The sequence below is a fragment of the Carlito syrichta genome, unplaced genomic scaffold (assembly GCF_000164805.1).
Source record: "Carlito syrichta isolate Samal-C Ts95f unplaced genomic scaffold, Tarsius_syrichta-2.0.1 Scaffold309195, whole genome shotgun sequence".
In the NCBI taxonomy this organism is placed as follows: domain Eukaryota; kingdom Metazoa; phylum Chordata; class Mammalia; order Primates; family Tarsiidae; genus Carlito; species Carlito syrichta.
The window spans coordinates 545834-571461 of record NW_007253291.1 but is presented as its reverse complement, the minus strand read 5'-3'; the positions used below and the strand labels follow the sequence as shown (position 1 = coordinate 571461).

At 47.3% G+C, this 25628-nt stretch overlaps 1 protein-coding gene across 2 annotated transcripts; it reads right to left on the bottom strand.

Moving 5' to 3' along the window:
* Positions 1–859: 859 nt before the first annotated feature.
* On the bottom strand, positions 860–24634 carry PABPC1L (poly(A) binding protein cytoplasmic 1 like). Of its 2 annotated transcripts, XM_008066914.2 has the most exons (15): positions 24389–24634; positions 22256–22449; positions 18923–19038; positions 17119–17258; positions 16858–16952; positions 14219–14356; positions 12162–12257; positions 8818–9084; positions 7910–8000; positions 7193–7306; positions 5805–5911; positions 3631–3724; positions 2256–2386; positions 1709–1783; positions 860–1049 (listed from the first exon to the last, which is right to left on the bottom strand). In XM_008066914.2, exons 1-14 carry the CDS (start codon positions 24579–24581, stop codon positions 1715–1717), a joined length of 1845 nt encoding a protein of 614 aa, XP_008065105.1. In that variant the 5' UTR covers positions 24582–24634; the 3' UTR covers positions 860–1049; positions 1709–1714. The 2 variants fall into 2 exon arrangements, 1 of the variants encoding a protein (XP_008065105.1); XR_002482465.1 differs by lacking the exon at positions 7910–8000 and having other exon boundaries at positions 8818–9026.
* Positions 24635–25628: the final 994 nt, after the last annotated feature.

Below are 25628 nucleotides of genomic sequence, written 5' to 3'. Positions count from 1 at the left end.
TGAGAGATGTGACCTAGGAGCTCCCAAGAGACAACTGGGCCGGAGAAAATCAAGAGTGATCCTAGACTGGGTGCACTTGAAGATGTGCTTATAAATTAGATATCCAGGGAGGAGAAAATGGAGTGAGATAAAGGAGAGGGTCCAGGATTGAGCCTGAAGCAATGCCAGCAGTAAGCCTTTGGCAAGAAGACAGTCTGCATAGAGAACAGATTAAAAGCAGTCAGAGAAGTAGGTGAGGCAAGGTAATGGCAGGCTGGAGACTGAAGAGTGGAGAAGGGTTGAAATAATATTTGTGAAGAACAGGAATGAAGAGCTAAGATGAAATGGCAGAGCAACCTTGAAGACTCAACTTTGTTGCTGGTTCTGATTTTTAGCAGAACCAGCCTGCTGGGTCATCATCTCCACTCTCATTTGGCTCCTCAGGTACAGGAGAGGACAAAGGGCTGGGGGATGCATCCTGATAGGAAGTGAGCCCTAACTGTCCCAAAGAGCCCCATTCCTTATAGGAGAAGAATGTCCTCAACTGGGAAGGTCCCTAAAACATCTGCTCAAGGGTTCTTTTTTATATTTCACAAGTCAGTCAGATTGGAGCCAAGAAGCTACTGGGTGTTAGCCTGCCCTGCAGCTGCTCAAGCCAGGAGTATCAGGCACATGCCAGCAACTTTGGTCCATTACGTGATGACATTCATTCAGTCATCCATGTACATTGGTGGGTCGGTTCCTGACATTTTCTGTTCTAGTGTACATCAGTGCTCATTTGGGTTTCTGTTCCTTACAGCCAAGCTCCAAACCAGTCAAGTCTACCCTTTTCTCTGTCCTCACCACCCTAAGACACAAGAGGGCCTCCTGGAAGGCAAGATCGATTTTGCAGCACTTTTAATGCACAAAGCAAAGGGTAATAGACTGGATGGATGACCAACCTTCATTCCACATACAGAGCTCAAGTACAGATACATGCCAATTGGGACACAAGCTACAGTTCACAGAGCCTTCAAACTGAGAGCAGGAAACACTTCTGATGGCAGCCATGGGGGCCAGGATTCCATTTTCTGGGGATAAAAGGGAAAAATAAATGATTTTTAAGTACAGCAGATACTTGGTCATCAACAGAAAAGGTTGGGTTAGCCCAGGCCAGGCCCTTGGGCAGGCAGCATGGAGTCTGCGTGAGGCCAGGCAGGGCAGTGGGCAAGAGGGTACCTCCTTCGCTCTGCACAATCTTCACCACCACCCATTCCAGTCACAGTTAATCATCTTCAGTGCTCACGACTTCCTCCAAACTCCCTGATGCTCCCCAAGGAAACCAGGGACACAGCACGACTCTTGGAGAGTTTGTGAGTCAGTCCCTGCTCCATTCTTTTTTTTTTTTTTTTTTTTTAAGTTGGAGTCTCACTCTGTTGCCCAGGTTAGAGTGCAGTGGCACACTCATGGCCACGCCAGCATCGACCTGCTGGGCTCCGGTGATCCTTCCACCTCAGCCTTCCAAGTAGCCAGAACTACTGGCGCACACTACTGGCTAATTTTTTATTTATTGTAGAGACGAGGTCTCGCCCCGTTGCCTGGGCTGGTCTTGAACCCTCGGGCTCAGGCAATCCACTCGCCTCAGCCTCCCAAAGTGCTGGGATTACAGGCTGAGCCACCAAGCCCAGCCCCTGCCTAGTTCTTTACAGCTTCTCCTGGGCTCAGCTGCTCCTGTCTGCATTCTACCCACCTGGTTTCAGTGCATGAACACCTTTGGCTGCTCCACGACCTGGTGTACCTGCAACATGGTCACTGCCTCTTCTATCTGTGAGACATAAGGTGGGAGGGGCTTAGTGCAGCTGTCCCAGCAGGTCCCAGAAGAGCCTTGACCACTCCCCCCGCCCCCGCTTCAGCATGGTAGATACATGGATTCTCCTCCATGCACAGCATTTCTCTTCATCCACTGCTACTTGCAAGATCCCATGCCCTACTGCCACCTTTGCCACAGGTACACTGCTGGATGTCTGGAAAAATCTTAATCCTTATACTGAGTCAGAACATACCTCCTTGTACCAAAACCTTGCCTATGGAACTACACAGAATTAGTCTGTAGCGGAGCTGAAGTAGCAAACACTTCATTAAGGCCCTCTCCCATACCAAGATTCAGCAGGCCTTCAGGTATCTGCAGGAAGATAAACTTTGATCTGCCCCAACTGCTGCCCAATAGCTCGACTAGGAGAGCCCTTGTCCTTAGCTCTGCTCTCTCAGGACTCCCTGTTGCTCAGGCTCCAGCCTACCTTGGCATGGAGGGACTCTGGAGACTCCAACATGAGCAGCAGCTCTGAGTTGTCAATCTCCAGCAGCATGCCTGTGATCTTGCCAGCCAGCTGGGTGTGGACATCATGGATAAGGGGGTAGAGCCGCTCCCCTGCATGAAACACCCTCAAATGGCTTGTGTACACCTGGTTTATACCCCAGCATCCCCAGGTGGAGCAGTGAGGACATCTGGGCTCTCATCCCAGAACTGCTTCTTCCAGTTTGTGGCTCTTAACTTTAATGGGAGCCTCTTTACACAACCGTAGTGTGAGCATAGCAACCCTACCTTAGAGGATAATTTGAACAAACTTGATGTTATATGTGCAGTAATCAGCAGCATAGGGTCTGACACAAAATGAATTGCCATTTAAAGACAACCTTTGTTCATTCTGCAAGAAATAGTTTGAAGTAGTATACATGTTGAAATTCTGGACAGGATATGATAATGCTTGAACTTGAGATATTTTTGGGGGTAGAAAAAAAACTACTTACAATAAATCCACCTTCCACCATCAGGTATTGCTAGCGATAGGGCCTAGTGTTGGTGGTCAGCCCATCTTAGCACTGTGTGGTGGGCCCAGCCAGCAAGCATGCCTAAGTGGGGGTGGAAGGGGTCTTCCCAAGAGGAAAGTGAAGATGTTTACAGGGAACTGCTAACAAAACCTACCTCCATTAAACCCATCTATTTTTGGTGAGGGGATGTGGGGTAAAGAGGCAAAGCCCTAAATAAGCTGAGGAAGCAATGGGGTGGTGGCAATGGGGATCTTCAGTGAAGGGTCTGGGGGTCCTGGTGGCCATGAAGTAAAGAACCTGCCAACTGGGAACATGCTTGTGTTCAATAAGAGGCATCTTTTAGCAAGGCCTGTCATGGACAGTGGGGGTGGAGACGAACAGCACAAGGAATTCAGAGTAGTGGGGAACAGCATGTAGATACCCAATGTACACATATTTTCCAGCTCCCTGCAGTGGATGCTGGGAAACTGATGAAGTTTGGCAAGAGATCCTTCTATTCAGGAGAGGTGTGAGGAACTGTCACCTACAGGTTACTTCCCAGCAGAAACCCAAGACCATGCCCTTCCTCCTCTCCCTGCATCTGGGGAGACCCCAACCTAAGTCAAAGTCATAGGATAACAGAGCCGGAGGAAACCTTGGAACCATCTAGTCCAACCAATATTTTACATCAAGAACAGGAGCCTCAAGCAGAGGCAGCTTAGGCAAGACCACCCACCCAGCCAGTGAGTCAGTGACAAAGCTGGACCTTGTCCTCACATCTGACCTCCACTCAGGGTGCTTCCCAGAAGGCTAGCCAGCTCTCAGCCTTCTTCTTGCTCCAGAGTAGGAGACCCAGCCACTCACCAATCATCCGCTTTTGCTCATGTAGGGGCGCTGCAGCCAGCATGGACGCAGTCAGGGGCTCCTGTCCAGGGACGTGCATAGCAGGCTCCTGGACCTGCATGGTGCCAGGGACACATCCCTTAACCACCATAGGCAAGCAAGGCCTTGAAACACTTACCCTGGCAGTGAACACAGGCTGGGAGTGCTCTGGAAAGGGGGAGGAGGGGGACAGGTCTGGATGGTCAGGTGGAGCAGAGTCGCTAATAAGGGCATGGTGGATGAGAAGACGAAGCTATGCTCTCATATAGACATTTTCTGTGATACTGTGAATCTGTAAAGGTCTCTAGGGAACATTGCCAAATGAAAGCCATGTCTTATTGATCACTTTGTGCCAAATAAAGCACTTTTGGCCAGGTGTGGTGGCTCACACCTGTAATCCCAGCACTTTGGGAAGGTGAGGCAGGAGGATTGCTTGAGCCCAAGAACTCGCAACCAGCTTGACAACATAGCAACACCTCATCTCCACAAAAAAATTAGCCAAGTGTGGTGGTATACACCCATAGTTCCAAACACCCAGGAGGTTGAGGCAGAAGGATTGCGCGAGCCCAGGAGATCGAAGCTGTGGAGAGCCATGATTGTGCCACTGCGCTCCTGCCTGGGCAACAGAGTGAGACTCTGATAAAAAAAATTAAAATTAAACAAACTCGTTTTCCAAGTAGTTTTATGGACACATCTCCAGCACCCTCTGACCCTTTCACATCTTGGTAACTTTAAAGACATTTTTTTCTGTTTAAAGATGACTCTTAGCCAGGTGCAGTGGCACCTGCTTGTAATTCCAGCTACTCAGGAGGCTAAGCCAGGAGGATCACTTGAGGCCAAGAGTTCAAGACCAGCCTGGGCAACACAGTAAGACCCCATCTCTTAAACAATTCTTTTTTGTTTGTTTGTTTTTGAGTTGGAGTCTCACTCTGTCGCCCAGACTGGAGGGCAGTGCCCGCTCCCGGTCACCGCAGCTTTGACCTGCTGAGCTCTGGCGATCCTTCCGCCTCAGTCTCCAAGTAGCTGGAACTACAGGCGGGTGCTACCATGCCCAGCTAATTTTTTTTATTTTTATTGTAGAGATGAGGTCTCGCCAAGTTGCCCAGGCGGGTCTCAAACCTGCAGGCTCAGGCAATCCACTCACCTCAGCCTCCCAAAGGTGTGGGATTACAGGCTGAGCCACCGAGCCCGGCTAACAATTTTTTTAAAAATTAACTGGTCATGGTGGTACATGCCTATAGTCCCAGCTACTTGTGAGGTTGAGATGGGAGGATCGCTTGAGCCCAGGAGTTTGAGAATGTAGTGAGCCATGACCATGGCACTGTATTCCAAGCCTAGGTGACAGGGCAAGATTCCAAGACCTCATTTCTAAAAAATAAAAACAAAAATTTTTTTTAAATAAATAATATTGGGCTCAGTGGCTCAGCCTGTAATCCCAGCACTTTGGGAGGCCAAGGTGAGTGAATTGCCTGAGCCCGCAGGTTCAAGATCAGCCGGGCAACAGACCTCATCTCTACAATAAATCAAAAATAGCTGGGCATGGTAGCACGAGCCTGTAGTTCCGGCTACTTGGAAGGTGAGGTGGAAGGATCGCCGGAGTCCAGCAGGTCAACGCTGGGGTGGCCATGAGTGTGTCACTGCACTCCAGCCTGGGCAACAGAGTAAGACTCCACCTCAAAATAAACAAACAAACAAGCAAATAAAAAAATTCTTCATTTTACAAGAATTAGTTCAAACTAGATACATTGAAATTCTAAACAGGATATGATAATGTTGAATTTGAGATCTTTTTGTGGAGAGAGAGATAAATAGCCTTTGGTTTCATTACAGTAGATATTTTTGGTATTTTTTTTGAAGATTAATCACATTCAAATATTCAGCATAGTCTTAGAATACTTTCCTTGTTGTTCAACACAAACACTGAGGAAATATAAATTAATTGTGGCACTAACCTAAACAAGACAAATTATAATTAACAAAACATGACCTTGGCTCGCTTTTCCCTTCTGTCAGCAAGGGTGATCTTTTATTGATTGTATGCATTAATAAGTGAAAATTTATATGCCAAGAAAAGAAAAACAAAAGGCCCAACAACACTGTAGCCAAGTTTCTGAGCCAGGCCTCCCAGATTAAGCAGGCAGCTAAATCAGCCTTACCCCATGGGTGCTGTGTCCTGCTGAGGAACACCTGTATGGCAGAAGAGGCCGGCCTGGTGTGGAGCATCCTGTCCCGCTGGGTCCTGTGGTCTGGGTACCAATGTTGGCTGCAAAAAAAAAAAAATAAGCAGGGTCCAAATAGCTACCATCCAAAAACAAAACATAGCAAAACAAAAACAAACTAATAAGTGTTGGCAAGAATGTAAAGAAATTGGAACACTATGCACAGTCAGTAGGAATGTAAAATGGTGCAGCCACTATAGAAAAAACCAGTATGGGGTTCCTCAAAAAATTAAACAGAATTACTGTATCATCCAGCAATTTCACTTCTGAAAATATACCCAAAAGAATTGAGAGGGTGATTTCAAAGAGCTATTTGCACACCTATTTTCATAGCAGCACTATTCACAATAACCAACAGGTGGAAGCAACCCAGGTATCCACTGATGAACGAATGAGTAAGCAAAATGTGGTCATGCATACAATGCAATATTATTCAGTCTTAAAAAGGAAAGAGATTCTCACACATGCTACAACACAGCTGCATCCTGAGGACAAGGAAAGTGAAATAAGCCAGTCACAAAAGGACAAATACTCTACAATTCCACTTACATGAGGTACCTAGAATCGTCCAATTCACAGAGACAGAAGGTGGGATGGCAATTGCCAGGGTAGGGTCTAGGGGTAGGGGAATGAGGAGTCTCATTTTAGTGGGTATGGAATTTCAGTGCTGTAAGATGAGTAGAGTTCTGGAGATGAATGGTGGGATGGTTTCACAACAGTGTGAATGTACTTAATGCTACGGACCTGTACACTAAAAAATGGTTAAGTGGTAAATTGTATGTTATGCATATTTTACCACAATAAAAAGAAAATAAGCAGGGGTGTCAGGACCTGGTAGCCACCTATAGGGCCAGGGACCAAGTGTGGCTCATTCATGCGGAAACCCCAGTGCAGAGCATAGGGCTAGCACATAGTAGATATGAACATTTGCCTAGAGAAGGAACAGATGTGCTGGCCTTACAGTCAAAATATACACCCTTACTCACAGCCACTGCAATACCTACTAAGGCTCAGGTCCAATGCTAAGCCCTTGTATATGTGAGCTCATCAATCCTCATAACAAAATGGAGGGACTATTTTTATCCCTATTTTAAGTATCAGGTGATCAGATACAGTAGTTAGCAAGGGCCACGGAGTGCACTAGTCCTGGGAACCTGGAAGCCAAGCTATCTACCACGCTACATACAGTCTCCCAAGTCAGCCTTGCTGGCCAAGATGGTATATGGCAAGGTCACCTCAGATCAGTCCTGACTCCCCTTCCAGTGCCATCCCCAGCACCAAACCCTTGTGGCACCCGCATTCCTCTTGGTCCTGTTCGTACTTACCCACTCCTTGGGTGTGGGACACAGGGTGTGGCACCTGGGTAGAGGCCTGTCTGACACTGCTGACAGGGGTCAGGGGTCGACGAGACATGCCTGATGGTCGAACCATTGAGGCACCTGGAGGGTGGGCTGCTTGTGGTACAGACAGCATAGAGAGAGAAAGGTTGGCTGGGGGGCAGGAGGCATAGTCAGAGTGGCACACTGTGGCCTGAAGGCTCCAGGGCCAGCAAGAGAATGGGAAGGGGAACTAGAAAGTTCACAGCAGAAAGATGAGTGAATTCACCCAAACCCAGAACTCCAGGGAGGGGCGTGTGAAAATCTGCAATGACAGAGCCAAATCATGTCTACCCAGAGCCCCAAGATGCATAAGCACCATGATCACACACCTTAGCCACCCAAGGTTTCAAGCGTGAACTTCACGCTTATAAAGAAGGACCATTCATCAACAAAATAGCCAGAAGAATTTCATTTTCTCAGCTCTGTAAGAATTTCAGAGCCACAAATCAGAGAATTCTTTGGAGATAACCAGTAATAGCTACACTGCGTGTCTTTCACTGGCTCACCACTGTTCAGAAGAGGAAACTGAGGCTTAGAAAGGTGAAGTCACCCACCCCAGGAAGTGGCTGAGTCAGGTTTGATCCTTGACCCCTAAGTTACCACAGCCTCACGGGGCCCACACCCACAGGTCAGGTTGAGTGCAGGAAGGGCTGGGATACTCACACAAAGGTCTAGGTGGCTGGGCCATCCACCTGGGGGCAGGTTGGGCAGGTGTCAAGGATCCAGAGCCATAGAACGCAGCCTGGGCTGGAGGCTGTGTAGAGAAGAGGACCTAGAATGAGGGGCTTTGCAGCAGGGCAGATGAGAAGCTATATCTCAAGGACACCATTGCAGGAATTCCCAGTGGAGTGGCCCCTGCAGAGGACTGGTTAGTAAAGACCCACAAGGCTGGAATGAAGGGCCCTTCCTCCCATCTCCATCAGCCCTGAACCCTTCAAGGCAAGATCCTAGAGTTCAAGCCTTCCTCCCTATCAGAGGTAGCCCAATGACCTGAACAAAAAAGGTGACACATTTTACTTCAGCTTGTGCCAGGTTACGCAACTACTAAAAGGAGAGGAATGTTCCCATTCTGGTGGTCTTTGATGGCTTACATCCTTCAATTTCCTCTAAGTCCCATGAGATCCTTTCCTAAACCATGCTCCTCAGAACATCACCAGCCAGGGGGTGTTAACAGGTATCCCACAAAAGACAACCACCTAAGCTAGGGAAATGCCACACTCTATGCCTGTTTGGGAGAGTCATAACAGGTACTGGCACATTAGAGTAGAAGAATGTATATAGTAAAGAAATTTCAGTTTCTTTTGCTTCATGCAACATTTCCCAAACTTGTCTGCCCAATGAGTCTTTGCATGATATTTGCAGATCTCTCTACGGGGAAATGCTGTTGGATAGGAGCACTATAACCCCCTTTGCCAGATGGGGAAACGCCGACTTCAGAGGCTGAAATGGGCTGCCTAGTGAGTTTTCAGCAGAAGAAAGTTGAGAACCTTCACTGGCTGTGAAGTTCTAGTATGCCTATTCTACCTGCTGTCAGGGAAAGGGTATGATGGGAGCTATGGGCAGGCCGTCACCTGGGGCACAGCAGGCAAGAAGTAGCTGGTGGGCTGCTGGAAGGAGCTTAAGAGGGGGTTGCCCAGAGACCGCATGGTGGTGAGGCGCTGCATGTACTGGTTGGTCAGGATGGCCTTCCGTTCCTCTCTGCGCTGGGCCAGCGCCACATACAGTGGCTTGGTGCTCACAATACGCCCATTCATCTCTGTCACGGCCTTTGTTGCCTCTTCTGGGGAGGAAAAACACACAAAGCCAAACCCCTTGCTGTGGCCACCCTCTGTCATCACCTAAAAGCAAGACAAGACAAGAGCTGCTGGGGGTGGGGAAGGAAGACTCCTGGGCTGAGTTTCCCCATCCCCCAGGGGCTGAGCCAGTACCGAATGGGCCCATGAGAAACTTGTGATAGCGGATTGCACCGCCTACCCCATGTGGACTGAGGCTTACTGCATGCCAGATACTTTACGTGCCTTCACGTCTCACATCTACAACCTCCTCATGCGGGAGGGACTGCGACTCCCACTGTACAGGTGAGATGAGGGGAGCTTGCAAGTATCTCGTCCAGGGTCACATTAGCCTGGACTCAACCCAACACACCACTCTGGTAAACCTCTGTCACCTCTGCAAGTTACTGAGTCAAGTCCTTCCCCAAGCTTGGGAAGAGGTTCTTAGCCTTTTATGAAAATAGCCTTTTTACGTCAGAATAACTTTAAATTTACAGAAGACAGTAAATTTTTCATCCAGCTTCTCCTAGTGTTAACATGGTACATTTGTCAAAACTACAACACAAACACTGGTGCAGTTATTATTATTCACTCTATTAACTACAGCTAAACTCCAGACTTCATTGGGATTTCACTCTTTCTTCCACTAATATTCTTTTTTCTCTTCCAAAACCCATTCCACATTGCATTTAGGATTCTTAATCATTTTTAGGCCAAAACACTGGCCTAGCTCGCATACTCTGTAAGGACTAGAGCTATTTAAAAAATCTGTCATGTTAGAGCCCACACTCTAAATCATTTTCAAACTGCCCTCTGCCACCCAGCAGTACAAGGGCCTTAAACTGAGAGTCCCTGATGTCCCTCAGGGAGGTTATGGATATAATTCAGAGGGCCTGTGAACTTGGATGGGGAAAAGGGGACATCTTTATTTTCATATTAGCATTTTCTTCTGTTATGAACAAAAGCAACACAAAAAACATATAGTGGTATTAGCCACGCCTGTGACTTTGGCATGAAGAAAAAAAATCTAATACTTTCATGCCACATTAATTATGGCTAATCTCAAAATATCATTTAGGTCAATTACTCTTTTGCTAGATTTTACAGTTTAATACATTAATAAAGCATATGCTATTGCTACTTTAGTATTTTGTCATTAAATTTCAATAAGATTGCTTTTTATAATTCTATGAATTTTATTTTATACATTTAAAAATAGTGTTGAAAGGCTTCACCAGACAGCCAAAAGGATCCTGACACAAAAATATTAAGAACTTCTGTTAGTAGGTAGTTAATAACATTAGTAAAGGTAACACTTATGCAGAGCTTACTATGAACTTGATAGTGGTATAAGCATTTATATACATTAACTCATTTAATTTTCATAATCGCTACTTTATATAAAACAGAAAATATAGAATTATATAAGATATATGTAAACATATATACAGTCCCCATTTTAGAAACTGTTTGGCCTGTTAAAAAGATGGTCACATCAAGTGTGCCTCAACTCTAAGCAATCCGGATTTATACATTCCCTCCATTCAAGGGATCCTCAAAGGCGGCCAGTAAAGCTCCTAAAATTCTATACAAAATGTATGATGAATAATTACAACAATCAGTATTTCACTCATACTTATGTATGTATACATATGTATATACATATACAATATGGTAAGTATTACTTATCACATGCATATGCTCTCCATGCAGCCTCTGTGGCTCTCAGGACACCTCCAGAGGAAAGAAATGCTGCTCCCATTTTTCAGGTGGGTAAACAGGGTCCAAAAGGCTAAGACACTCGCCTTAGGTTCTAAACCATTAGGTAACTTTAAAACTGCAGATTTTAAACCATATTACAGCATCATGTATGCATTTGCTGGGAAAGAGAGCCCGCAGCTTTTTATAATGCTTAACCACATTTACTGAAGCCTGATTTACATGCTTCACAGCTTTCTGTTACATTTTTCAAAAGGTCCTTCGCTCAAAAACTTTAGAATCTTTTCCCCTCCAAACACTAGGCTCCCTGAATGCTCCCTGAATATTTAAAATTGGACTCAATGGCAAAATAAAGCTTCTAGACTACTCCTCAGAACCCAACCATCACATCAGCTGCGTGGGTCCCCAACCCCATCACCCACACTTATCTGTTTAGAAGGTTCCTCATTCCCACCTGCAGCTCCCTATCTCCTCACAGCCAAGTCAAACACTGCTTCTACTGCCACTTCTCCCAGGAAGCCCTCCCTCCTGCAGCTCTACCCTCATGCTGTCCTCTCCTATCTTATCATCCATGTGAATTAATAGTGGGCTTGACCTCACTAGGATATAAGCACTCAAAGGCAGGGAACACATCTGTTCTGCTCCCGTACGCTTCCCATGGAGCCTGGCAAAGCAGCAGGTGCTTAAATATGGAATGAGTGAACACTGAGTCATCTTAAAATCATCTGGAGAGTTTTAAAAAATAAATTGCTCAGGCCCTATCCCCAGAGCTTGACATTCCATATCTGACCCAAGCATCCCTATTAAAGGACTTCCCAGGAGGATTCTAATGAGAAGCCAGGGCTGAGAACCATCCAGCAAGCCCAAGGTCCTCATATTATAGATGAGGCTCAGAGTTAAGACACCTGTTCAAGGTCATAGACTTATGGTGTAAATAAGACCGTCTGTCACATCTCAAGTACCTAACAAGGTTACACACACAGTATATGCTCAATAAATGGAGAAGAATGAATGAAGTATAACACAGCCCAACCCCCTCATTTTTCAGATGGCCAAACTGAGGCCCAGAAAGGTTATGTCACTGGCAAAGGCCAGACAACAAAAGTGAATGGAAATACTAAGACAGGAGTTTCTGGAATCTGGCATACAGTAGGCACTCAATAAATGCTTAGAGAGTGAACCAAGGTTACAGTGAGCCCCAACAAGTCCAGTTGTGTGACTGGGACTATATTTCTACCCTCTTCCCCTCCAGTCCAGACAAGACTACAGATAGACTAGAAGCTCCCATGGGGTCAGATAGATCCCCAAAAGGGGTAGCTCAATACCAACTCTCTGGAAGCCACTAGGTAAGAGGTTTGTGGGTGGGGTGGCTGTGAGAGGATGGAGGGGAAGGCTACCCCCCTGGAGGTGCCCTTGGCCCTCACCTTCACACTAGTAATCTCTCCATAGGGAGAGAACTCTTTCCTCAGTTTCTCGTCATCAATGGAGTCGTCCAGGTTCTTCACATACAGGTTTACACCCTGGAAGGAAGGGATACTGCTAGATGTGCTCCCTCCTTCCCAAGCTCCAGACTGCCTTGGGGAGAGCAGGGGGCTGACGTGGGCACAAGGGGCACTGGAAGTGCTGCCAGCCCAGCCTCCTGCTCATCTCCCACAGCGCCTGTGCTCCCCAGTCCCCTGGCACGCCCATCACCTAGGGCCTGCAACCCCCACAATCCCTAAGTTTCTGGCAATTCTCATACATCTGCACAGGTCTCAGCCTCACCACAGCCTTTCCCCACTTCACAGATGGGACCCACGGAGGGCCCAAGTCCCACAGCAGGCTCAGGCACAGAGCAAGCCCAATCATAGCTCTCAAGATGGCTGACACTGAGCACCAGTAGGAAGAGCTCCTCTCCATCCAGGCCCAGGACCAAACCCCTGAGTACAGGTGAGCTGCCTTCTACTGCCAAGGCTGAGGAACCTCAGGCACATTACTCATGCTGGTGCCAAGCACCGCTCTAAGCTCTTTCACACATTTCTAATTCTCACCACAATGCTATGTGAAGGAAACTTTTATCCTTATTTTGTAGATGACACAAAACACAAACAGGTTAAGTAAATTGTCCCAGATCATACAGCCCCTAAGTGGCAGAGACAGGACAACCAAGCAGTCTAACTTCAGAGTCTATGCCCCTTACCATTGAATGACAGATGCCTCCAGGACCCCAATTTTCTCCTTCAAGACCTTCCAAGCACGAAAATGTGTGAAGGCCCATTTCTGTAAGGTATAATATCCTGTTCTCACAGATTACATGGTATTTTGTTCTGTAGAAGTTTCTGAACATGTTGTATGTGCACAGTGGGATGTGTGGGTACACACAAGGGTTTCTCCACCTCAGTACTAGTAACATTTTGTGTTGCATAGTTCTTCATTGTGGGGCTGTCCTGTGCATTGTAGGATATTTGCCAGCACCCCTGGCCTCCACCCAGTAGAATCCGGTAGCACCCTGCCACCCAAATATGACAACTAAAAATTCTAGTCATTGCCAAATGTCCTGAGAGGCACAAGTGCTCCTCACTGAGAATTACTGACTATGTATGCATGCTTGTATGTGTGTGTGGGGGGGGGGGGGTATGAACATATACACCCCTCTCCATGAGGGATCAAGAAATTTTTTTTTAATTAAGAGAGACAAGGTATTGCTCTGTTGCCCAGACTGAATTGCAGAGGTGTGATCATAACTCATTGTATCTTTGAACTCCCAGGTTCAAGCAATCTTCTCACCTCAGCCTTCTAAGTAGCTGGGATTACAGGCACATGCCACAACACCCAGCTACTTTTATGTTTTGCAGAGATGGGGAGGAGGGTCTCACTATGTTGTCTAGGCTGGTCTTGAACTCCTGGCATCAAGCAATCCTCCTGCCTCAGCCTCCCAAAGTGCTGGCATCACAGGTGCGAGCCACTGTGCCAGGTCAAGGATCTAGCACTTTTATTAAACATTTTAAAAGGGGTCCGATTTTCCAGTAAAGTTTAAGTTTTGTACTGATCTACAATGTTCACTTTAATTATTAACTCAATATAATTACAATGGCTATACACCATTTCAACTTGTGGATATAACATATTTGGCCTAATTATTCTCAAACCAGGAGCAGGATTTCCTCCAGGGGCATTTGGCAATATGTAAGGTACTTTGGTTGTCTGTAACTGGAAGATGAACTGGTGTTGAGTGGGTGGGGTAGCGGATGCTAAGCAGTTCCACATAAAGGATTATTCCTACCATAGCACCCGGACTGACCCCCTATGGTTGGATCCCTTATGGTTGGGCAGTTTATCCTACTGTTAGGTCAGGCAGTGGAGACCATCCCATGCTCATCTGATTCCTGCCCTCAGTCAAGTGCCAGGAAGTAGGATCACTAGAGGAAGGAGTCACAGGTAGGGCCCCCACTACAGCCACTCTCAACTCAAAAGCAGCAGCCACCAGGAGGCCTGGACTTACCTGGTAGCGGTTCAGCCGGTCCTGTTTTATCTGCTCGAACCTGCGCTTCAGTTCACTCTGCCGCTCCACCCGCTTCTGGGCCCGGCTCACATAGAGCAGCTGCCCGCTCACCTCCTTCCCATTCATTTGGACCACGGCCTGGGGAGAGGAGGAAGGAGAGCGTGCTTGGGAACTGCAAGGATGTGGCCCTGGCCCTTGCCCTGGTCTCCAGGGCACCTGCAAACCAGGCCAGCCATCCTAGTTGAGAATAATTAGTATCAGGATAAAGGCCATTTAAAGTACATCCACTTTTTTAAAACACAGAACAAAATTTAAGAGTAAACTGTAGATTTAAAAAATTTGATTGGGGCTCTACTTTAAAACAATGAAGGCCAGGCATGGTGGCTGACACCTGTAATACCAGCACTGTGGGAAGCAAGGCAGGAGGATTGGCTTGAGGCCAGGAGTTCAAGACCATTTTGGGCAACATAGTGAGACCCTGTCTCTACAAAAGTTTTTAAGAATTAGCCGGGTGTGGTGGGATGTGCCAGTAGTCCCAGCTACTTGGAAAGCTGAGGTGGGAGGATTGCTTGAGCCTAGGAGTTCAAGGTTACATTGAGCTATGATCGTGCCACTGCCCTTCAGCCTGGGCAACAGAGTGAGACCTTGTCTCTAAAAAAAAAAAAAAAAAATTTAAAAATTAAATGAAAATTTGCAGCTTCCCATATTTAAATTTTAAATATTTCAAATATATTTAAATATTGCCATATTTTAAATGCATATTACTAAGTGAAAGAAACCAATCTGAAAAAGCTACATATTCTTTGATTCCAATTATGATATGAAAAGCAAGACTACGGAGGCAATAAAAAGATCAGTGGTTGCCAGGGGTTAAGGGGCAAGGAGGGAGGAGTAGGGAGAGCACTGGATTTTGAGGGCAGTGAAAGTATTCTCAGCAATCTTCTCAGGTTCCCTCCAACACTGGGAGCTTTTCTGTCCTCTCAATAAATCCTACTTAAAAAAAAAAAAAAAAGTATCCTGCGTGATGCTAACATAGTGGATGTAATATACCATACATTTGTCCAAACCTGTAGAATGTACACCAAGAGTGAACCCTCATATAAACTATGGGCTTTGTGTCAAAGTAAGTTCATCAATTGTTAACAGATGTGCCACTTGGGTGCAGGATGTTGGTAATGGTAGAGGTTGTGCTTGTGCAGGGGCACAGAGAACATGGAAAAACCTCTGTGCCTTCCACTCAATTTTGCTGTGAACCTAAAACGGCTGTTAAAAAAAAAAAAAGTCTATTTAAAAATTAAGAAATGTAGCCAGGTACAGTGGCTCACACCTGTAACCCCAGTACTTTGGGAAGCTGGGGCAGGAGGAATGCTGAAGCCTGGGAGTTCAATACCAGCCTGGGCAACATAGGGAGGCCTTGTCTCTACAAAAAAATTAAAATTAAAAACATTAGTCAGCGTGGCGGTGCATGCCTACAGACCCAGCTATTTGGGAGACTGAGATAGAAGGATTGCCTGAGCCTAGGAGGTGAAGGCTGTGGTGAGCCATGATTGTGTCTCTGTACTCCAGCATGGGCAACAGAGTAAGACTCTGAATTTAAAAAAAAAAATAAAGTTCTAACTATAACTACACATGAATAATTTGAACAAAGCAGCAAGCATAAGTCTTTCAAAATGGCATGACAGCATAATCAACATCCTTCACTTCATGTTGAATTTCATAGCACAGAGGAATCCCTTTTGCCAACTGTGAGGACTAACTCATTTCTCAAGAAATATTTGTATCTTAACCCTTCTTGACTTTTCTTTTCTTCAGTTGACTGACCTAAACCTGGAAGATTCTAAGCTTAACAGCATAAGATCCTGCATCTTCTGCAAGATGTGCAACTTCTCTCTGTAATCCATTTACACTGGACTGAATTTACAATGACTTGTCCACAAAAGAAATCAAAAGTTAGACACAAGTGTACACCAACTCAATGGTCAGGATTAGACACTGGTGTTATAGTATAGGGGAAATGTCTGAAAGGGAACTGATTTATTTTTTATTTTTTATTTTTTTGAGTTGGAGTCTCACTCTGTTGCCCAGACTGGAGTGCAGTGGCCGCTCCCGGCCACCTCAGCCTCGACCTGCTGGGCTCCGCCTCAGCCTTCCAAGTAGCCAGAATTATAGGCATGCGCTACCACGCCCGACTGATTTTTTGATTTATTGTAGAGATGAGGTCTCGCTGCCCAGGCGGGTCTCGAACCCGCGGGCTCAGACAATCCACTCACCTCAGCCTCCCAAAGGCGCGGGATTACAGGTTGAGCCACCGAGCCCGGCAGGGAACTGATTTTTTAAGTGACCATTTCATTAGTATATATTTGTATGTAATGATGACTTTTGCTTCCCTGCCTAAATATTCAGTTCTGCAGACCCGAGGGCTTAGAGGCAATCAGTAAAGAATGAAGCCTTCGGCCTTTGTACCACAAGCAAGAAGGGTCCTGCCTGTATGGGGGACTCTCCAATCCCTCTTGGCCCAGGCTGGGGAGAGGCTTTCTTCCCCTCCACAGGCACCTGGAGCCCACTACTCCCAATCTCCCTTTTTCCTAGTCCTGGTTTGGTGCCCCCTCCCTGGCACAGAGCCCTGGAGAGGCTCTTACCTTCTGGGCTTCCTCATGCTTCTCAAAGTTGACAAAGCCAAAGCCCCGGGAGTGGCTGCTGTTGTCCCTCATCACCTTCACGCTCAGTATCTTTCCTGGAAAGGACCCACCTGGCTCAAAGGGGAGTTTGGGAAGTCCCAAGATGTTCCCTCCCTCACCATAAGCCCTTAGGAAACCCCCAGGGGGCCCCTCTTCCCTACCAGACCTGGGGGGAGAAGAGGAGAAACAGTGATCCCCCTCCTCCCTCGGGAACACGCCCACCAAACTGGGAGAAGAGGTCCTCCAGGCCCCGCTCATCCACATCCACTTGGAGATTCTTCACGTAGACATTGGTGAACTCCATGGCTCGCACTCCTAGTTCCGCCTCCCGCTCCCGTCGGGACTTGAAGTGGCCAACAAAGCTGTGAACACACCAACTGGGTAGGCAGATGCCAGTCAGAAGCCACCACCCCCATGCCAAACCCAGCCCAACTGCCTCCAAATCTCTCATCAGGAGACTGTGTGGGGCAATACTCTTTAGACAGAAGATATCCAAGGCCCAACTACCTCCAATAGCAAAACTGCTATGTTCCAGAGCTTGTCTCCAGCATAAGGTTAAGAAAACTTCATTCTTGTAACAAATGCACTCAGACGTACTACTATTTACCAGGCAGCTGAGAGCACAGGAGATAAGATCATGGACCTGGGAATCAGACAGACAAAGGGCTTGAGCCCTCACTCTGCAGCTGCCTTGCTCTGTGACCCTGGGCAAGTTACTTAACTTCTCTGAGGCCTCAGTGTTCATTCTAGTAAAACTGGGAATCAAATTCACATCACTGAGTTTGCTTATTTAACATGTGTCGAGTGCACTAGAGGAGCAGGGGCAAGTGAATTAATGCCAGTGTCGCTATGGGGAGGATGGATTGGAATTACTAAACACAACATTAAGTTTAAAGACTGTCATTTCCAAGTTCATATAAACATATCTAGGAAAGTATTCTAGATTAAGAGGGGAAAAAAAGCATAAGAAATTCTGATGGTAACTATAGCACATTTATCACAAATAAGTTGTAACAAGAACAAAAACTTGAAGAAAACTGAGTGGCAAAGGTAAACTGAGTAAATTGTAGCCAACAAAGATAGCATTCTTCTTTCTTACTTTTTCTTTTTGAGTCAGGGTCTCACTGTCACCCAGGCTAGAGTACAGTGGCTTGGTCATGGCTCACCACAGCCTCAACTTCCTGGACTCAGGCAATCATTCCACCTCAGCCTGCCAAGTAGTTGGGACTATAGGCACCAGCCTGGCAAATTTTTTGATTTCTTTGTAGAGACACAGTCTTACTATGTTGCCCAGATTGGTCTTAAACTCCTTGACTCAAACAATCCTCCCACCTCAGTCTTCCAAAGTGCTGAGATTACAGGTGTGAGCCATAGCATATGGCCAAAAGATAGCATCCCTCTGAGAACTGGGAAAAGCTCATGGAGATTCAGCTTGACAGGAGCCTCCCCTAAGAAACCCTGGACAAATGACTCTCAGTGTGTCTCTTCCATTAGTGAGCAGAATCCAAATCAGAAGCAGATTCTCTCTAGCAGCTATATGTCAATTTTCCCATCTGTGAAATGGACTCGATACAAAATGTAATTGTATAAACAGAGCAGGTGAAGTATACGCCTACTTTTCTTTCTGCTCCCAAATTCCTTGAAACAACACAAAAGGTTTAGCAAAAACAAAACAAAAACAAAAAACTCCCAACCAAACTGGGAAGGTTGGAAAACAGATAAATCATGGAGACCATTGATGACACGGCAATTAGCCAGTCCCTCTAGTATTTCAAAATCACCACTTCCTTTACACTCAGAACAATCCTCTAATGCAAATCGCCAGCTCCATTTTTATGTGCAGGAAGAGTTCCGGAGAGACTGAACAACTTGTCTGAGGTCACACTTGGGGGAAGAGTGCCTGCCACTCAGCAGCTGGTGCCCATTAGACAGCCCAGGGTGGTGGGAGGCAGCATCGATTCCTAACTGGTGGTGTCATGCTTCTGTCCCCACAACCTCGGCCCCTCCCCTGGGCCCAGTCACTCACACTTTACGGTCATTCAGCAGCATCCCGTTCATGGTGCTGATGGCCTGCTGTGCCGCCTCATGGGTCTCAAAATGGACAAAGCCAAAGCCTCGGGAACCATGCTCGTTACACGCCACCTGGGCCACAGGAAAGGACAGGGGAGCATCGACACAGGGTTCAGGTAGAAAAGAATGGCAAAGGTGATAATGGTCAGTAACTGTGAGCTGGCTGCATGCAAGGAAAAGAATCCCATGTCACACAACAGCCCCACATTAGATGGGAAATTGGGTGCTCAGGGAAAACCACTCACTTGCCTGAGATAACAGATTGAGGAGGAAGAACACCCTCAAAGGGAACATTGGTTTCATCCACACTACTGACCAGCTTTTAATCGTCTTCCTAAGGCAACAGGCGAAAGAAGAACTAGAAACAACCTGAGTATCCATCAAGGGGAAACCAGTTAAGTAAATTACAGTACATTTATAAGGCCTATTGTATGTGCACAGATAAAGACAATGTGGTAGGTAACATGGCTGACAGTTATGGGTCAGGTTTTCTAGATGAAGAAAAATCAAGTCCATTTGTTGTTAAAGTAGGCATCTACACACTGGAAGTTTTGAAACAGACACAGACAAAACTATTCATGATGATTATTTCTGGAGACCAAGGCTGAAATGGATGGAGACTTCTTTTTCACCTTCTTCCTTTCCACACTGCTCAAACCTTACCAATTCATGAATTATTTCAACAACAAACTTGTTTCAATTTTTTAAAGATGTACACTATCCATTCTATAACCCTCCTGACTCAAGTTAGGACAGAACTTGAACAGGGAATGACTTAAATTCAAACAGTTCCCATCCCTCTTGATGAACTTGCAGAAAAACCACTAACCTCCATTTCCAGATGACCATGCTCCACCCCTCCCTGAAACCACTGCCCCAGTTCAGCTAAGTGGCATTTTCTGCCTAGATGACCACTGCCCCTCCCAGACCAGTTTCCATGCTGATCGCTGGGATGCTCTTTCTAAACTGTGATTCTAAATCTGACTTTGTCTCTTTAGCATCTAGCAGCTTCTATTCACAGAACTATATCAACTTGGCAGTTGAAGCTCTTCATTAGGCTTCACACAATAAGTCCTGCTTCTAAACTCATGCCTCACACACACACCTCCACCTCTCCAGCTCCAAACAGGGTCCCTCCACTTTCAGCTCAAGCACCAGGTTTGGTTGGTTTTTTTTTGAATTGGAGTCCCACTCTGTTGCCCAGGCTGGAGTACAATGGCACACAAACGGCCATCCTAGAATCGACCTGCTGGGCTCCAGAGATCCTTCTGCCTTAGTTTCCCAAGTAACCAAAACTACAGGCATGCGCTACCACACCCGGCTAATTTTTTGATTTATTGTAGAGACGAGGTCTCACCAGGTTGCCCAGGCTGGTCTCAAACTCATGGGCCCAGTCAATTCACTCGCCTCGGCCTCCCAAAGTGTTGGGATTACAGGCTGAACCACTGAATTCAGTTTTTTGGTTTTTTTTTTTTTTTGAGACAGAGTCTCACTGTCACCCAGGTTGGAGCACAGTGGCAGACTCACTGTCACCACAGCCTTGACCTGCTGGGCTCAGGCAATCCTTCCACCTCAGTCTTCCAAGTAGCTGGAATCACAGGAGCATGCCACCATGCCTGGCTAATTGTTTGTTTATTGTAGAGATTTATTGTAGAGACAAGGTCTCGCCAAGCTGCCCAGGCTGGTCTTGAACCCCTGGGCTCAAGCAATCCTCTCACCTCTGCCTTTCAAAGTTTTGGAATCATAGGCATGAGCCACTGTACCTGGCTAAGCCCCAGCTCTCCCATTCACATTGTGTGGGTCCCCAGTTTGGGTCAAGCTCCTACTAAGGGCATCACATACTGACCTTGTTGTATTTGCCATAAGCGCATTTCTAGGTTATTCTTGACTTCTGAACCTCAGAGGGATAATGGGAGTAAATGGATTGACCAAGGTCAGCCAACAGAAGTAATTTCTTATTACAGCTATCACTTAGATGCTTACAATGTGCCAGGCACCCTGTGTTAAGGGTCATACACATATGTGGAAAACCTAACACACTAAAAGTACTTGGTAAATCTGCCATTATTATTTTAAGAACTTAACCACACAGTTGAGTCTCTTTCTCCTACTGATCCTGAAAGATAAGAAACCACCCTGTCTCTCTGTCACAGAAAACCCTTAGAAAAATTACTGTACCTCCTCAAGTCTGTCTGTTCTCCTGAGCCAAAGAAATAGACCCTCATTCACTGGGAAGTTGTGAACCCTCTTTGAGAATTTAAGGTCTATTCCCAGCTCATAGCTCAATAAATATTCTAACACAGAGTTCACAAAATTCCCCTATCCTTCCCAGAAGGGCTGGCACTCCGAAGACTTCAGGGTAAACGATCAGCTGCTCTCGAAGCAGAACACCCAGGTTTAAGCCCTCAGGTTGGGACACACTGACTAGTATATGGTCTCTGAGTCTCAAAATCCTCAGTACAAAGTCAGAGAAATCATCAGAGCCCTCCTCAAATAATACATCCAGCTGCTCAACAAATATTTGCTGGGCACCTAATGTGTGTCACATTTTATTCTAGGGATATAGTAGTGACTAAGAACAAGATCACTGTTCTCGTGGAACCTACATTCTGATATAACCAAAATCTTAAAAACAAGATTTGGTCCATCGATTGCCATGATGGCCCCAATTAATGGCCTTCCTGTGGCCACATCCTTCATTCTATAATTTCTACTGCCTCCCTCATTCTGAATGTAGACTGGTCTTGTGACTTGCTTTGGCCAAGAGAATGCAGAAGTGAGGGTGTTCCAGTTTTGAGTTTATGTCTCAAGAGGACTCAAGATGGTGAGCTTCCACTCTCCATCTTCTGGGACCTTGCCATTGCCATGAGGATAGCCTGCTGGAAGATGAAAGACCAAAGGGAGGAAAGCTGAGATGTTCAGTTGATGGCCAGTCACTCCCTCATGTGCCCATGGAGCGCTCCCATCTAGCTCTCAACGGCATATGAGGGAGCCCAGTCAAGATTGGAAGAACTGCCCAGCTGAACTCAGTCCAAATTGACATCTGTGGAGTTATGAGCTAAATACATGGTTGATAGCCACTACATTTGGAGGTGGCTACACAGTGAGAGCTGGCTAATAACCTTTGATAGTTCATGGAAGACAAATTGAAAGGACAGCTACTATTCAAGTGCTTGCTGTACCTGAAGTTTTACTGAAAGGACCTTATAAACGGTAAAGTGAGATGTTGCTTGGCATTCTTCTCCCAGGAAGGCAGTTGACACTGATCCCCGCAAAGAGGCACACCCACCTTACAAGAGAGAATGTTCCCAAAGGCAGAGAAGGTATCATATAAAGCCTTGTTGTCAATGGAGTCTTCCAGGTTCTTGATGAAGATGTTGCCTACACCTGATTTGCGAAGTCCTGGGTCTCGCTGGGACCACATGATGCGGATGGGCTGGCCTTTGATCACCTCAAAATTCATTGTATCCAGTGCCCGCTCCGCTGGACAAGAGGAGGAAAGAGAGGGACAAGTAAAAGGAATATTCTTACCCTGACTCACCCAAGGTGCTTAACTGGGAGCCAAAAGAAAAAAGTCATGGTCTCAGTCCCACTTGAGAAAAGAGCCTAAAGGCTCAGGGCAGGGATAAGCTGAGAGAATTGTTGTGTATGGTGTTCCTCCCACCTTCTAGTTATGATCACATTCAACTCCTTCTGTAACCATGTGAGCATGAATTCCTATCCCCATTTTACAGATGGGAAAAATGAGGCTCAGAAAAGTAAAAGGTCAGTAGCAGAGCCAGGTCCGTCCTGGCCGCTAAGGCATGCTGAGCAGACAAGAACATCCATATGACAAAGGATGGCAGCAGTTTGAGGAAATTAAAGCTCAGAGGTGCCGAAGAGCAGAGTTGAGATCCAATCCCAAGCAGTGTGGCTTTGGAGAAAGTGATTATCACTTCTCTGAGCCTGTTCTTCATCTGTAGAGTGAGAAGGATGATAATATTACCTACTTTTCCACACCTAAAAAAGGAGATAATGCCACCTACCTCCAGGCTGTTGGGCAGATTGAAAATTAAATAAAACAAGATATGCAAGGTGCCACGTTTGCACTTTGTGTCTGACACAAACTAGGTGCTTGGTAAACAGCAGTGTGTCTGAAAACAGCCTTTGTTCATCCTCTAACAATGGCCTGTTCCCTGCCAGGTAATGAGTTCTCTGCTTCAGGGAGTCTACTAGTTTTAGATCATGGAGGGAGCTGTGGGGAATGAGGGGGAGCAGGTTTCAGGAAGCTTGGGCTCTGCATCTAGTGCTATCATAAAATCCCTTCTCCATTCTGCAGCTGTTTCCCCAACTATGACGTGGGGCAAAAAAGGTCAGGTCTGTGCTCCTTCATGGGACTTGGAAGAAAATGAGAAAAGGCAGGCGGTGGGGAGAAGTAGAGCAAAGGGAAGACGCCCAGGAATCCAGCTCAGTCAAGGCAGGGAAACAGACTTTGCAGAACAACCCCTCCCTCAGCACACCCCCAACTCAGAGACCCTCCCCATCCACCCAGGAGGCCTGTAGTCAAGGGCGCCCTCTTGTGGACGTGACTGGGCAGGCCTTTTGGGGTTAAGTTTCTGGAGTCGTCCACCAGAACATTAGTTATCAGCATACCACTTACAATATACCAAATAATATACGAGATACTTCACGCACATCGGTTGTTCATTCTTCACGCTATTGGGCAATAAGCCTTAGCTGCGTTTTGCCAATGACGAGGTGCCGAGGTGAAGTCTTTTCCAAGCTCACACCCTAGTGGCCGAAGTCCTGCAAAACCCTGCACTCCCTCATCTTTATCCTCCCCACTCCCGATGAAGTGCAGACGTGCTCATCCGACAATCTTGAATCAACCCTATCAGCTCTGAGAAACCAGTCTAGGCGGCTAGAGGAGGCAGCTGCTCAAGGCCCGCGAAGATGGAGGCGCCGGGTGTCACACGGCTCGCTGCTGGGAAAGGCCAGAGCCCAAGTCCCAGCTCTCTCGGCGTCCCCACTCGCCTCGGGCCTCTTCCTCATCAGGTGCTTTGAATGTCTCATCCTCATAAATAATCATAAGGCAGGTAGGAACTCCCCCCCACCCCCCACCCCGTTTTCCAAACAGGCATCTGAGGCTCAGAATGGTTGAGTGATTTGCCCCAAATCACGCAGCTGCTGGCTTTCTAGCCCCTTACCCCAAAGCCCTTAGCTGTTTTCACTCGGCCTTGCTCTCTCTCCCCCGTAAAGCAGAGCAATACCGGTAATCCGCAAATTAATGGCCAATTCTCATCCCAGGGACCGGGCTCCTGCCGAGGCCCAGCATCTTTGGGCCTGTTTCCCGGGACGCACTATGGGAGATGAAAGCGCGGGCGGCCCAGTCCAGGATGCCGCGTCGGCCCATGCCCTCCCGACCCGCTCCCCCGGGGCTCACCGTCGGCAGGCTGCTGGAAGTTGACGTAGGCATAGCCCAGCGAGCGCCGGGTGGCCACATCGCGGCACACGCGGATGGACAGGATGAGGCCGGCGGGAGAGAACTTCTCATAGAGCATGGCCTCGGTCACTTCGGGATGCAGGTCGCCCACGTACAGCGAGGCGAGCGGGTAGCCGGAGCCGCTGGCGTTCATGATGGGCGGGGCCGAAGGCGGGTCACCGAATTCCCCGCGCTCACCCGAGCGGGGGCCTCGGAAGGGAGGCGCAAGGGCGGCGCTGGGGCTCTCCCTCCCGGCTGCCGGCCCGCCCCTGCTCTTTACGGCCCCCGGGGCCTGCGCACCAATCGTGGGCGCGCTCAGGCGCCCCGCCCCGGGACCCGCGCCCCACCTGGGAGCCCTCAGCGAGCCGGAAGTCGCAGGTGGGGGCGTCCCTGAGGCCCGCAACCTGGCCTAGGGGAGGGCTGCGGAGACGTGGGCGGAGCTGAGCACTCCCCTGCAGTTCTGAGGAGGCCGACGACTGCAACCGCGCGAGCCGGGGTTCTAATCCTGGTTAGGTCGTAGCCTTTCTAGACCCATTTCCCTTCTCTGTAAAACGGGAACGACTCCTTCTTGGCAAGGACTAAAAGAGACCGTGCTTTTTGCGTGTTCACGTACATACGGAATTCCGAACCGGACACCCTATTTCAAAGCGTAGATAATTTTCTCCTGCCTCCTGAAAGGAGCCTTTCTCAAAGCAGCCTGATTGGGCCTACCCTTCCGCACCAAGGGCGGAAATGGCTTTGAAACGGAACTGAAGGTTCCACGTGAGAAATCGAGACCACTAAGGCCTTCCTTCATTGGCTATTATTGCCAAGACCTCTTCCTGGAAGGCCTCGTTAAGGCGAGGTAGATTCACCAAGTCGCTTGTGATGTGACCCAGCCTATATGGGAACAGTAGGGACCTAACAGCAGAGCAAGGCTGAGATGGCTCTAAACTGAACAAAACACGCAGAGCTGGCAGCCTCGATGTATATCTATGGGGTGGGGCCACTTTAAAAACTTCACTCATTGTGGATCAGAACTTCACTTTGTCTCTCATAGGGACTCTCCTGGTTTCTTTGCAAAGCAGATAGGATTCGGCTCTCAAACCAAGGGCAGAAGGAGCCTGTCTGGCTGTCCTGCTTCACAGCAGCAGGGAAGCACCAACCAATTCTAATCTTGGGCTACAAAGACTCCTCTATCCTGATTTTTTTCTCTTTTTAT